The sequence below is a fragment of the Polistes dominula genome, unplaced genomic scaffold (genome assembly GCF_049000335.1).
Source record: "Polistes dominula isolate Pdom_NZ unplaced genomic scaffold, Pdom_raw_medaka contig_80, whole genome shotgun sequence".
Classification (NCBI taxonomy): domain Eukaryota; kingdom Metazoa; phylum Arthropoda; class Insecta; order Hymenoptera; family Vespidae; genus Polistes; species Polistes dominula.
This window is the reverse complement of record NW_028301111.1, coordinates 3,230,084-3,245,632: the sequence shown is the minus strand read 5'-3', so window position 1 is coordinate 3,245,632 and position 15,549 is coordinate 3,230,084. Positions and strand designations below refer to the sequence as shown.

General features: G+C 31.0%; 1 protein-coding gene across 6 annotated transcripts; it reads left to right on the top strand.

The window, feature by feature from the left end:
* Nucleotides 1-17: 17 nt before the first annotated feature.
* On the top strand, nucleotides 18-15,442 carry LOC107070987 (carboxyl-terminal PDZ ligand of neuronal nitric oxide synthase protein). Of its 6 annotated transcripts, none has more exons than XM_015329582.2 (13): nucleotides 18-100; nucleotides 677-1,427; nucleotides 3,664-3,811; nucleotides 5,985-6,056; nucleotides 6,141-6,230; nucleotides 6,539-6,597; nucleotides 6,689-6,797; nucleotides 11,764-11,971; nucleotides 12,112-12,236; nucleotides 12,339-12,542; nucleotides 12,693-12,926; nucleotides 14,349-14,630; nucleotides 14,746-15,442. In XM_015329582.2, the coding sequence occupies exons 3-13, from the start codon at nucleotides 3,704-3,706 to the stop codon at nucleotides 15,247-15,249; spliced, it is 1,995 nt and encodes a 664-aa protein (XP_015185068.2). In that variant the 5' UTR covers nucleotides 18-100; nucleotides 677-1,427; nucleotides 3,664-3,703; the 3' UTR covers nucleotides 15,250-15,442. The 6 variants fall into 6 exon arrangements, with proteins under 6 accessions (XP_015185068.2, XP_015185077.2, XP_089032817.1 ...); XM_015329591.2 differs by lacking the exon at nucleotides 18-100 and having other exon boundaries at nucleotides 139-1,427; nucleotides 14,746-14,914; nucleotides 14,982-15,012; XM_089176691.1 differs by lacking the exons at nucleotides 18-100; nucleotides 677-1,427; nucleotides 3,664-3,811; ... (2 more) ...; nucleotides 6,539-6,597; nucleotides 6,689-6,797 and adding exons at nucleotides 8,299-8,792; nucleotides 9,622-9,775; nucleotides 10,845-10,893; nucleotides 11,026-11,359.
* Nucleotides 15,443-15,549: the final 107 nt, after the last annotated feature.

The following is a 15,549-nucleotide window of genomic DNA, read 5'->3' as shown; positions in this document are numbered from 1 at the left end:
TAGGTTCGGTTGGGTTAAGGGGTGAATGATTCGCGTTCGTTGTTCTATGAGAAGGACGTCGTGTTCTTGTAGGTAGATAGCACTGAACATCGTGACATAGGTAGGGAAGGAAGAGGAAGGGACGGTGAGAGAAGAGGAGGAGGAGGAGGAGGAGGAGGAAGAGGAAGAAGGGGAAAGGAAGGGGGTGGTAGGGCAGGTAGTTTCTGAGAAGGGTTCAAAAGAAAGAAGGATGATGTTTAGATTATACCACACAGAGTAGAAAGAGCCGGTTGTCTTTTGGTGATCCTGGTGATCCTTTCAACCAACTAAATGAATTGTTTTATTTGCTAAAAGTTGCTTTCAGTTTCTTTCTTGATCGTGGGTCCTTCAAAAAACGGGAAGGAATAAATTTTATTTGAAAGTGTATGAGTCTTAAGTTATGACACGGTTAGAACGAGTTACAAGAGGTAGGAGTAAAGGCGTGTGGTGTGATAATAGGGACTACGGCAAGGAGGACTGTTCCGTTTCCGTTCTCAGTTTCGCGCGGTTCGCGGATCCGATCACTGTTGCCGTTGCAATAACTTCTGTTCTTCCGTCAAATAATAATATTAGGAATTTTTGTAAAATTTCTATACCCTATTACCGTATTTTAACTTCCTCCTCATCATCTTCCTCTTCCTCTTGGTGGATTTTAAAGGACAACAACAACAAGTCATTTGAGTTACGGGGTAGGATTAGAATATAGGATAAGATCAAAAGAAGGAGGTATTTGAAGAAGTTCGCGGACTTGCCGGAGAACGTGGACCACACAGTCCATTGGACTGTGAAAAGGAGAAAGGAGGAGGAAGAGGAGGAGGAGGAGGAGGAGGAAGGTGGTAGTGGTGGTAGAGGAAGGTTGGGGTGAGGAGGAGCGCGAAAGGATGAATGAGAAGTTAGAGTGCTGAGCGCACCGATACCGAGTGCCCTGACTCCTTTGGTTCCTCGCGTTTCTTTACATTTGTGTGTTGCTTCGTTTTCTTCCAAGAACGAGAGAAGAAGCCCAATCCTATTTAAGAACCTTATATACGAGTATATAAGGTTCTTTAGGAGAGAGAGAGAGAAAGAGAGAGAGAGAAAGAGAGAAATAAAGGGAAAAAGAAACACGACTAACCGAAGACAACGACCTGTGGGGACTACGACTACCAACCAGGAGAAAGAGGAGGAGGAGGAGGAGGTGGTGGAAGAGGGAAAGATAGAAAGAAAGAAAAAGATGTGGGATCTCTTTGGTGTGCCTTCTTACTACCGTGTCTCTACTAACTTGAATGCGTGATTATTCCTTTCGCCTGAGCGGTTGGCCGTCTACCAACCTAAAGCTACGTTCACAAACAATTTCTACGTTTTTTTACGTCGATAAGAATCCAAGCGGTTGATGAGAACCGATCGAGTCCGATCGTCCAATCAGCTTTCGGGTATGTTCAACATTTATTTTTATTATACTCTTATTATTATTCTTCAATTGTTCTATTATATTTTATTGTGTTAATTAAGAAAAAATGTATTTTTCAAAACACATACCATGTTGATATAAATATTTGTTAGTATATTTGTGTAAATTTGTTGGTTTTTCTTTTTTTGATTTGTTTTGTTAATTAAAAAGAAAAGAAAAGAAAAGAAAAAGAAAAACATGTATTTCTTAAAAACATATACATGTTGACATTAATATTCCTTTATTTATGTAACAAACTATGTGAACTTGCATTTAAATCGAACACCAAAGAGCGCGGTTGCATTCTCTTTAAAGCACGTGGGGTAAATGCAATGGAAGGTGAAGGTAAACGAAATAGCTCGAGGATTCGACTCATTTTGTTTTATTTTTATTTTGCTTCGATTATACTGGGTGTTTCCTTTTAATACGATCATACTTTATTCTTCGTTTTATTATATTCAATGATTATTATTATTATTTTTTTTTTAATACTTGTTTTGATTCATTTCACAAAGATATTTCCATTCGTTTTATTATATTCAATGATTTTGTTTAATACTTGTTTTGATTCATTTCACAGGGTGTTTGTTTTATATTCAATTATTTTTTAAAATACTTTTTTTTTATTATTTATCGTTTAAATATTTATAATAATTGATCGTGTATTATAATTTTTTTTCATATTAACAGTTACAGTAAATCTTTCGTATAAATGTACCGAAAATATGGCGGACATTTGGTACAAATTTCATACAATAAACGAATTCGTGCAATGTTCATTTCAAAGTGCAATTATGCATTTTATATATCAAAAATTGTATAAAAATTCAATACCCAAATAAAATAATTTGAAATTACATTTCGTGATCGGTTGATATTAAATTTCATCGTTTCTCAAAATTATACACACACACACACACATACATACATATTATATACTTTTTCTGGATGTATAATTTTGTGAAATCGTAATAAAAGAAAAAGAAAAATGGCGATTGTAAGAGAAACAATTATGCACGAATGGTTTATAAGATACACGCGAGATAAATACAATATATCTATGCATATATATATAAATGGCATATGTATCGAAGGTTTCTTCCTTTTCCTTTGTTCCTTAGCTTGAAAACCTGTGTGAAAGCACCTTGACGCGTTCAGGTGTGCGCTCGAGATGCGCGCGCGCGCAAAAATGCATCCTCTGTCGTGGTGATTGAACTCGGCATCGTGATGCCGATACAGATGCGCATAGGGGGATATATGTTTGTATGAACAAAGCGTAGTATAAAGGGATCTATATAGAAAATAGAATATCTATTATTTATCTTCTTAACTATTATTACATTTCATAATTAATTTCAAATATCTAATTAATTTTCCTATTTTATTTTATTTTTGTTAACCAGTGATCTATAAAATGATTTTATTTCATTTCAATTAAAATTCAATAAATCATGTTTTTGTTTCACGTATTACTTGTATAATATATATATATATATTTTTTAATTTTATTATTAATTAATTAATTAATTATTAATAATATAAATATTGGGATCTCTAGCACTTGAATACGCTAACTGGTGACTAAATTCAAAATTAGAGTAGATAGGTCGAATTTTGCTACGTCACGTGGGATCTCTAGCACTTGAATACGCTATCTGGTGACTAAATTCAAAATTAGAGTAGATAGGTCGAATTTTGCCCCTGTCACGTCCCTGCCAGAGATCCCAATATTTCATTTTATTTTATATATATATATATATATATATATATATATATATTTATAAGGATTATTATATTAAGTTAGGTGAGAGATCATAATACTCGGATAAATTCGTAGTACGATGAGATACAAAGTACGTGTACGTGACCTTGAATTCGGGGCCACTTGTAACACGTGCTTCATCCACTACACTACCCCAGTCTGGGATTTTACACGTATGCTTTAAGGATTTGTACTAACTCATGATCAAATCACAAGACGTGATTCAGAATTTAATTGAACTTCACATTTTTTTCTAATTACTTGCAAAATACTTTAGTGCAAATGTTTTTCTTTGTAAAACAATATCAAACAAAACAAAACAATTATTCTTAAACATTGTTTTACTTTCATTAGAATTAATTAGAATAAATCCTTCATTTGACAAATAATTCTACGATGATCAAACTGATAATACAAAAAAAAAAAACAAACAAGAAAAAACACGTTTAATTTTTAGCGAGACTGGACGAACGAGATCGAATGAAGCTGAAAGAAGCATGCCATCTAAGAAGCAGTATAATCTCGTGCATAATGACGAGTATGATACCCGAATACCACTACACAGTGAGGAGGCTTTTCACCGTGGAATCGTCTTCCACGCCAAGGTAATAATCACCAATTGGCCAATCATATTTTTTATTATTAATAACAATTTTAATCATCGTATGTGAAGAAGAACATCCCACGTACCTGGGGGTTCAATTAGGGGTTGATTTAGGCTTCTCAAGTTGATTCAAATCAGCTGATCCACTCAACAACAGTTGGATCATCTTCAGATGACTATAGGAACGTTAGTTTAACGAATGATGAAGAACCCCCAGAATCTGGGGGTTTGATTAGGGGTTGATTTAGGTTACTTGAGTTAATTCAAATCAGCTGATTCAATGATCAACAGTTGGTTCATCTTCAGATGACTTTAGGAAAGTTAGTTTTACGAATGATGAAGAACCCCCAGAACCTGGGGGTTTGATTAGGGGTTGATTTAGACTACTTGAGTTGATTCAAATCAGCTGATCCACTGAACAACTGTTGGATCATCTTCAGATGACTTTAAGAAAGTTAGTTTTACGAATGGTGAAGAAGAAATACACCTGGGGGTTCGATTAGGGTTTGATTTAGGCTACTTGAGTTGATTCAAGATACTTGAGTTGATTCAAATCAGCTGATTCAACGATCAACAGTTGGATCATCTTCAGATGATTATAGGAAAGTTAGTTTTACGTATACTGAAGAAGAAACGCACCAGAGGTTTTGATTAGGGGTTGATTTAGGGTAATAGTAAAAGGTTTGATTTAAATTAATGAAGAAATAGAAAAAAAATCTAATATTTCTTGAGAGTATGGTGCAACAACACAACTAAGGAAGAGGAGGAGGAGGAGGAGGAGGTGGACGGCAACGACACGAGATATTTTCGGACTATGCCGGTACCGTCGTGATGACGTCATTGTACAAGTGTTTATTTCAGTAGTACACACGTTCCAAGAAAGGTCGAAGCTTTTGTGTGAGCTCGAGCTTTAAAGCTCATAAAGCTCTCCTTAAAACTCTCTGTCTCTCATTCTTTCACACATACAAACACAGAATCAGACAGACAGACAGACAGACAGACAGATTTACGTTTATAAATTTCTACGAAATTTCAATTGAGAATAAACCCAAGTGCATTTTTAAGTTGAAAAAGAAGAAGAAAAAATAAGATCGATAGAGTGCATTTGAATTATTGAAAATATTTCATTGATGTTGTTTGTTACAACGTATTGTCAGAATCAGAACACAGAAACTTGCAAGTAAGAAGAAGAAGAAAAAGAGGAGGATGAGGAGGAGGAGGAGGAGGAGGAGGAGGAGGAGGATGAGGAAGAGGGGGTTGTTTCAGTTGTATCCATTCGCGAGGGGTTTTATAAGAAAACTTGTGTATTCCTACGAGTCACTTTAACATCCAACTATCGATCGTTAATTCATCAATAAAAAGAATAGTACTAATGGTTGTAGTAGTAGTAGTAGTAGAATTGTAGACTAGTTGAAGGTAGATAGCCACCTTACTATTAGACCTTGCGATTTTTCTTAAGCATATATGTTACATATGTGGGAGAACTACCACGTGCAACTAGAAACGCTCGAACACGTGGCCCCTGGTAGTCGTAGCTTCAATGGGGGGGTTTCTAAATACGGATTGTGTTAGAGGTGCTCAATATATATATATGTATATGTGTATGTGGTGTTAGTAAGAAAGAAAAAGATATATCGTTCGTTGATCCATAAGAAAAACTTTTGGAACGCGGATATGATGTTTTATCTTTTATTTATTTTTTTATTTTATTTATAATAATAATAATAGAGAATATTATTTAAAAAAAATGTTATATATATATAAAATTGAATTGAATTCATTCAATTGATTCAACAAATTGATTCATTCAATTGATTTTTGAATGAATTCAAATTCATTGAAGATGAAACATTTTTTGATTTAAATTCATAAGTCACCTTTGGTCAATGTATTTAATTAAATTTTTTTATTATTTATTCTTAAACCATAACTCAAACTCTGGTCAATGTATATTTTTTGTTTAATTATTTATGATTTGTTTTATTATTTTTTTCTTTTCTTAAATCATAACTCATAACTCAAACTTTGGTCAAAGTATTAAATAATTTGTTAATTATTTATGATTTGTATTTGTAGTTTCAAAATTATTATTATTATTCATTTATATCAATCTGTTAATACTTAATTCATTTTTTAATTTATTATATATATTTGTTTGTTTGTTATTACCTAAGTTCATTGGTTCTATGGAGGTACCTCGACCAACCAGCAGAGTTGAGATCGTGGCGGCGATGCGAAGGATTCGCGTAAGTTAACATCAATTGTTCATAATTTTATAAGATTTATTTCTTATCAAATATTTTTCAAATGAATCGTAAAATTTGTATCAGTACGACTTTAAGGCGAAAGGGATCAAAAAGAAGAAAGTGACGTTGGAGGTATCGGTCGACGGGTTGAAGGTCATGCTCCGGAAGAAGAAGGTATATAATATATATATATATATATACATATACACACATGAACACACACATACATGTATAAGTACGTACATTAGGTTCTCAAATGATGAACCATTTCGCAACTAAAAACGAAGTGGCGATTTAGAACGAGAAATGGATTTGGATACTTGCCATGAGTGTGTATTCGTGTCAATACAGGGGGGGGGGGTTGAGGGAAAGGAGAGAGAGAGAGAGAGAGGAGTTAGAAGAGAATCTTTTCAAAAAATATCATTTATAAGTTATTAATATTTATATTCTCTGTTTCTTTTTTTTTGTTTTATCTCTTCTAGAAAAAACAGCAATGGATGGAAGAGAACAAAATGTATCTCATGCATCATCCAATTTACAGGTATGAACGAATGACTTTTGTTTGTATAATTAAAATAATAAAAAATAAGAAATAGATATTAATTGTAAATTGTTATTATTTCTTTTTTCAGGATATTCTACGTCTCCCACGATAGTCACGACTTGAAAATATTTAGTTACATAGCTCGAGACGGTAGCAGTAACACATTCAAATGTAACGTCTTCAAATCGAGTAAAAAGGTAAGATTATTTATTACTTTAGATCATTATTATCATTAACAAGAACGACGAGTTTCTAATATTGAATAATAGTCATTGAAAAGTAACAAACAGCAATCACCAAGTAGCAAACAGCAAGCATCAAGTAGCAGCAAGTAATAGTAAAACTTAGGCAGCAATTTCATTAGATTATCATCATCATCATCATCATTATCAACGATTACGACTAGCAAGCATCAAATAGTAGCAAGCACCAAGTAGTAACAAGCACCAAGTAGCAGCAAGTAATAGTAAAACTTAGGCAGCAATTTCATTAGATTATCATCATCATCGTCATCGTCATCATCATTATCAACAACTACAGCTAGCAAGCACCAAATAGTAGCAAGCACCAAATAGCAGCAAGTACCAAGTAATAGCAAATACTTAGTATCAGCAAATAGTAGTAAAACTTAGGCAGCAATTGAATTAGATTATCATCATCATTATCAACGACTACGATTAGCAAGCACCAAATAATAGTAAAAATAGTAGTAACATTTATGAAACAATTTAATATCAGCTCTCATATTGTTTCTGTTTAATACATAAAAAGAAAATCAAATGTAATTCATGACAAATCAATTGTAAATTCAATTCACAACCATGCTTGTATTTCTATTTACTTACATGTATCTACATACACAGTAATAACTACTACCACAGATACAGGTATTATAGTTAGAGTATAGAGACAATTAATAACCCACCTGACTGTGTGTAACATTCGTCCTGGCTAACTATCAATTCACGTCATTCATTTTCCTATAAATAAAATAATCATACATTATCGGTACTTTAAAAAAGAGGGAAAATACTAAATGAACTTTCTCACATTTTCTCTCTCATTTCTTTTTGTATTTTCTATACCTACCTACCTTCCTACCTTCCTTCCTTGCGATTAGAGTTTACCCTATTCGTAAAAGGTAATTTATGACATCACCTAACTCTCCGTCATTTTATCGAGTGACTCAATAAGAAGACAAAAAAAGTCAACAGAAATAATAAAGAAGTTCTTTTTTTCCTTTTTAAGTTGCAAGATCAAACTTCCTTAAAATAGAAAATCAGTGGTTTTTCTTTTTTTTTCTAAGAAAAGTTTCCTTTATAATCAATTTTTTTTTTTTTAATTAACTCACGATGAAAGTGAAAATCTTGAAAGATGAGTTTGTAATTAATAGTTTGAAATAAATTCTTCTTTTTTTTTTTTTTTGAATGATACGTTTAAAAAGACACCTAAATTTAATACTTGAATGATATATTTTTGTTGTATTATTTTTTTCTTGTTATTGATCAAATTACAAAGAATAAGTGGTTAAAATTCAGACACCGAGAATTCAGACATTGAGAATAGACAGAGAAAGTGAGAGGAAGACTAAGTATGCGTATGTGTATGAAAGAGAGAGAGAGAGAGAGAGAAGATATTAATGCATTTATAAATAAACCAGAGGGAAAAATCAGCTCAACACGAGCCGGTTCACATTGTGCTGTGTGCTGCCGTATCGAACACTCTTCTTCTTCTTCTTCTTCTTCCTCTTCTTCTTCTTCCTTCTTCTTCTTCTTCTTCTTTTTCTTTTTCTCACTCGATATTTCTGGACGACTTACTTAACTCCAATTTTACTTTTAACATAAGTGTTAGCCTAATTTTTAGTTTATTTAGTAGTGCGAGAGAAGAGAATAGGGACACACACCTACACACACTCAGAGACCATCTTGTTCGTGTAGTTGAGAACATTTACGCGTAGGAAGACTAAAAAATATATTTATATATATATATATATATATATTTTTAAACAAGTTATAAAGTGGTTTACGTTAAACTTACTTCGTCATTTTGTGCTGTCAAAAAAAGTGTTTAGAATAACTGTTGTTCTTTTTTATATATGATGATGATTTTTGATCAAATATTTCATTATGAATTATTATCTATTGAAAATCATGTGTAAATTTAATATTATTGCATATATATAAAACATATAAGTATGTTTTGATATTATTATTATTATTATTATTAATTGGCATTAGGAACTTGAAAGTTCATTGCCACGCAATTTGCTAACGCAATATTTGCTAACGCTAAATTTTGCGCCATCTTTTTCTACAAATTGTTAATTGAAATTTAAGATAAATTGGTCATTTATTTGTAAGATAAATTGCAAGAGGATTATTATTATTAATTGGCATTAGGAACTTGAAAGTTCATCGCCACAAATATTGCTAACGCAATATTTGCTAATAACAATTTTATAAATTTTGCTAATAGCAAATCCTGCGCCATCTTTTTCTACAATTTGTTAATTGAAATTTAGGATAAATTGATCATTTATTTGTAAGATAAATTGCAAGAGTATTATTATTATTAATTGGCATTAGGAACTTGAAAGTTCATCGTCACAAATATTGCTAACGCAATATTTGCTAATAGCAATTTTGCTAACCCTAAATCTTGCGCCATCTTTTTATACAAATTATTAATTGAAATTTTGGATAAATTGCAAAATGGGAAATTTGTCTGTTATTTTTGTATTTTATTTTTAATAAGGTTTGTGTTTCAAAAATTGGTACTAAGTTAATGTATAATACAATTTAGAAAACTTTGATATATAGTTAACATAAATATTAATCATAATAAATATTATTAAATATAATGGGTGTTATTATAATTAAATATCTTCAAAATTGATTATAGAAAAAAGTTTGATATTTATTAAAAATATTTAATTATAAAATTCGAATTATTTGTTAGTAGTATTTTATTAATTTTGTAAATTTGTGTGTATTGCATAATGAAAAATCATCATGGTCATAGCTCACCTTGTATATATATATATATGGATGGTTGGACACATGGACAGATGGGTGGTTGTTAAAAAAATGTTTAGTGAAAGTGTGAGAAATAAATAAATGTGTTTATTACCGGTGTTGAAAATGTTTGTGTAATCGAATCGTTGGATGATAGTAGAGTAAGTATCGTGTTATATACATCGTCGAATGTTAGTAGAAAATATCGGCTATAGTTTCGAAGGAAGTTACGAGCAAAACGATTTATCGATTCCTTTTGCCATCGGCTAAAGAAAGAAAGATAAAGAAAGGAAGGAGGTTCACATCGATGGAAATGGTGTTAGGTAGCCATGTATTTTAACCCTTTACTAAAGTTTCTTTTCTTCCTTCGTATACTCGTTATATTCTTTATTTTTTATTTTTAATATTTGCATTCTTCAATTATTGTCTTTTCTTTCTTATTAGAATTGTTCCTTTGACTTCATCGGTACCACCATAGTCGTTTCCAATTAAAATTCATTTATTTTCAAATTCAAATTAAAATTATTATTATAATTGATGTAATAATTATTGTTTAATTATATTAATATATATATTTTTTTTTGTTTATAAATTAATCTTCAATTGTTTAACATTTTTATTTTTATTTTTATTTTTATTTTTTATTTGTCAAACGAATTATTCTTTTCTTTTTTTTAGGACACATATTTGATTTATTACATTCTTTCTGTTGACTTCATCGGTACCACCCTAGACATTTCTAATTAAAATTCATTTATTTTCAGATTAAAATTAAAATTATAATTATAATTGATACATAATTATTGTTTAATTGTATTAATATATATATTTTTTTGTTTATAAATTAATCTTCAATTGTTTAACATTTTTATTTTTATTTTTATTTTTTATTTGTCAAAAGAATTTTCTTTTTTTTTTGTTTAGGAGACATATTTGATTTATTACATTTTTTCTGTTGACTTCATCGGTACCACCCTAGTCGTTTCAAAACTAAAAATCAATTGGTTTAAATAAGAAAAAAAAAGGTTAATTAAATATTCAAAAGAAAATTAAATATTACAAACAATTTTACAATTAGATATATACACATACCTACACATAGAGATATCTCTTTGTTGTATGATTTCTTTTTATATGTTTGTGTGTGTGTGTGTTAGTGTTCTGCTTGTTATTCCAAACGACTGTGTATCCGGCATACAAATAAACTTTGGTTATTTACTACTCTCATAGCATTTAGAGAAAGAGAAAGAGAAAGAGAAATCATTTATTTGATACTCACGTGAGAATTCACCTTTAATTTGTTCAATTTTTGTTTCTATCAATTTTATAATAATTTTCCTGAATTATTATTATTATTATTATTATTATTATTTAATTACGAATGTGAAATATTTCTATTGGAAAAATTCAGGATTTAGATCGTTAAGTCAAACTTAAACGAAATGTTAAAAAATTGGACGAAGAATACCGGGGTTAATTCAACGACCTTGGCAAATCCCATTTCCGTTGGTACTTCATCTCCGAATCAATCAACAGTTCCGGAATGTGAAAATTCTTTGAAACCGCGTAAAAAACTTTCATTTAAAGAACCGGAAACAATTTTGAATCATTTCAAATTAAGAAAACCATTTGTTCGTAATAAAAGTGCATCAACGTTGCAAACAATTCGTTCTGCTTCGATTGACGTTGTTAACATCGATGAAAATCCTTTCGAGGATGAGACTGACGAATACGAGGAACTCGAGGTAATAAAACAAAAAAACAATCAAAATTATATTAAATTGCAAGCATGGTACATACAATATATAAAAAAAATAGTAAATGGTTGCTGATTTGACCAACAATTTCATTTAATATTATGTTATTAATTATAACTCGTATTATAAATATAATCCTACTAAAAATATATATTTTAAAGATACCTAATATTCTAACGTAACCTTGACGCAACCCTAACACGTTGAAACAATTCACCAAAGTTGTACGAGTTTCAAAAACCTAATTGTAAGAGTGTGAATTTTTCTAACCAAAGGATTAATTACATTTAATTATAAATTGAAAAAAAAAATGACAATTAGAAACTCGTCGTAAGATAAATAAATATAATACTATCTTACCAATTGAAATTGAAAGATTTTGATTTTATCAGAGCCAAGCGATGAGGGTTGTTAGAACCGTTGGCCAAGCATTCGAGGTGTGCCATAAATTAAGTGTAAATAATGCTAATGAAGATAGAGAACGTGGTGAAAAGGATAAGGATAAGGATCATAGCAATGAGAATCATCGTGACGTTTACGAGGAACAAGATGAAAATCATTTAGAACAATCACAACCATCCCCGTTGACGTTGCACAAAGGTATTCAATTATTTTCTTCTTTTTAAATTAAAAAGATTGTAATATTAGTTCTGAGAGGGTTGTTAGCCTCACCCTTAAACCCTCCTTCTTTATCTGGGGCTTGGTATTTAAAGTTTTATTATTTATAATAATTTTTACAGATATATCGTTGTTGGGAGAAGCAGAGGATTTGATACAAGAACAATCTTCAGTGTCATGTTTTTTAAGATCTCACGATGTTCCAGTAACCACAGCTTCTACCTCACCTATCAGACAATCACCATCGGTATACATTTTTATTTATTTATTTATTTATTTATTTATAAAATAAAAAATATGAAAACATTTATTCGAATAAACATTTGAAATATATTTTCAATTCCAATAGGGTACGGTAGCATCCGATTGTGGTGGTAGCGGTGGTGGTGTTGGTTTATTGGTTGGAGGCGAATTAACTGCACTCAAACACGAGATACAACTTTTACGAGAAAGATTAGAGCAACAGAGTCAACAAACCAGAGCTGCAGTAGCTCATGCGAAACTACTACAGGATCAGCTTGCAGCAGAGACTGCTGCACGCATCGAAGCACAGGTAATAAAATGTTAGATATAAATCTGACGATATTGGTGAGTTAATTTTGTTTTGAAACTATTATACCCCAAGAAGTATACATATATAAACAAACATTATTTTCATTGCATCCATTTAAAAACGTTAATATAACATTTGATTATTATTTAGACGCGTACGCATCAATTGTTAGTGCAAAATAAGGAATTGTTGGAACATATAGGAGCATTGGTTGGTCATCTCAGGGAACAAGAACGTATATCCAGTGGTCATTTAAATTCGCAATCACAAATGTTGCCTGTATCGTCTAATACAACGTCAATTACGACGACAACTACGACTACGACAAATACGGCAAATCAACAACATTCATCAACCATTCCTGATTTACCTAATCTTGGCCAGGTAACGTTCTACCGAATTCCATGAAAAACAAAAAAAAAACAAAAAAACAATGGGGGAACCAGCAAATCTATTCTCGTCTGACGCCTACTGTGCACCAACAACGTTATTTTGCATTTTTGTTTCATTAACCCGATGCATTTTGTTTTTGTTTGTTTTATACATCATCGTAACAGTCTCTCTTTTTTTTTTTTTTTGTATCGAGAGTCTTCGTCTTCTTTTTCTATTTTTTTTTTCCTTAACTTTATAATAAACCGATTTACATGGACACTTTTTTTTATATACGTTTTGCAACCAACAACAAAAACAAGAACAAGAACGTCGTTGAGAGTTGTATTTTAGTCATTTATGTTTGATTATAATTTCTTGTAGAAAATTTGTTATGCGATCACAACGTTAAAAAATGATATATATATATATATGTGTGTATGCGATAATATTTTTTTAATTGAACATTTTATTTGTTAACTAATTGAGAATCAAAGGAATTTACGCGTACGCAATATTTCTTTTCCTTTTGTTTAACATTAGTCGAATAAAAAAAACGTGTACGGCATGCAGCTTGCAAACAAACAAACAAACAAACAAACAAACCAACTAGGACAGGTTTTTTCCTTTCATTCATCGTTTAACAAACAACGGAGAATGTTCTTTTGTTTGTCGAGAGAGAAAGAGACTATTAAAAAAGTCAAATAGTGTTTAAATATCGTTTCTAATTTACATAAGTTCTTCCTTGGTATTGAAGTTGAAACGTTGAAGAATTTCTATAGAAAAATTCTTAACCTTAATTAACTTATAAGCATCACAATTAACTATATATATATTTAAAACTTCATCGTCATTGTCATCATCATCATCATCATCATCAACATACATACAGACACATACACTTTCATATTTTGGAAGATTTTGATGAATATTTTTGCTTACTACCAATCAAAATCTTTCTCTAAAATGTTGTTCGTCAAGATGGTGGAATAATCAAAGCTAAATCGCTAATACAATAATTCTGCTAAGTGCCAGTGTATGACAATGTTGTCCGACAGGTCTTCGCACAAGATTATGGACTTCTCGCAAGCAATAAATGCTAGGTAATGTCTTTTGTTTCATTTGTTAATTAAAATTAATAATAAAAAAAAAAAAAAGAAAAAAGAAAACAATATGGTGGTAATGATTTTTCTTTCTTGTTTGCTTTTATGTATTAATATATATCAATGTTAATGCGTATGTTATAATAAATATTAATAAATGTTACAGTTTCGGTATGTGTGAGTTTCATTTGCACGGAAACTGTATACAGGAAAGTACCATGTTTTAATTTGAATGATATTTAAAATACAGTTTTTTGTTTGTTTTGTTTTATAATAAGTTTTATGACGTGTTATAATAATAATAATAATAATAATATTTGATCTTATTAAACAGTGTTGTCAACGAAGCGGAGAACAAAGTTTATCTTGGGAATCAGATCCATCGGCATTTACGTATTGCCCATATTCTATGGATTCTTTGTATCATCCTGGTAGCCTTGGTGTTATGGGAATTCAAGGAAACAACAGTTCTACGGATCAATTACATTTTCAAGCGCAATTAATGGAAAGACTTCATAATATCAGTCCATACCAAAGTCAAAGATCACCGTACGGTACGCCATCACCGTACGCAATGCAACCAGGATTTTTATTGTCTCCTAATTCCAGGCCATCGGTAAGTCTAATTATTTCCATAACAATATCAACGTTTGCATTATTGATGAGTGTGTGTGTGTATATATTCACACCTAGTAACATGTTGGTTGTTGTTGTTGTTTTTTCTTTTACAGAACTCGTCACAACTTTCACCAAATTCAATATCGTTAAGAGTCTCTCAACCCAATAGTTTTACTCCGTCACCTGTTATGAATCACAAATTGGATAATTACAGGACAACAGCTACGAGCATCGCTGAAAATGCGGATATTCAACAATCGTCGTTCATTAAACCGTTACCTTGTAAGGTCAATGATCACAATTCATCATCGTTAGATATTAATATGATCAAACAAGAACGTTATTATAGTCAAGATGAGATACCACCGATAGTTTTGGATCCACCACCGCAAGGCAAACGTACGGATGGGAATATGGTTGTTAAAGAATTGTCCATCAAAGAAAATTCTTTAAATTCTAATAATAATGACAAAGGACAAACTCAGAAGAAATTAAACGCCATGTTACGTTCCCCTGGTCCACCACCAACTCGTACAACCAGTGCACGTCTACCACCGAGAAATGATTTAATGACTCAGGTCAAAAGGACAACTTGGGCACGTCATACTACGAAATAATTGACTTATATATATATATATATATATATATATATATATATATATATATATATATATATATATATAGCATATATATTTTGTTTCTTTAAGACTTTAAAGTAACTTGAAAGATTATTTTAAGATTATTTTCGTTAAACGAGAATAAAATTGAACGATTCTTATTTATTTTGTTAATAAAAAGTCAAACACGTAACTTGTAATTTTGACTTGTGCCAAAGGAATTAATGTGCGCCAAGTGTTTTTTTATTTTTTCTTCTTCTTTTTTAAATATGTAAATAAATCTTTGTATTATCCTGTCGA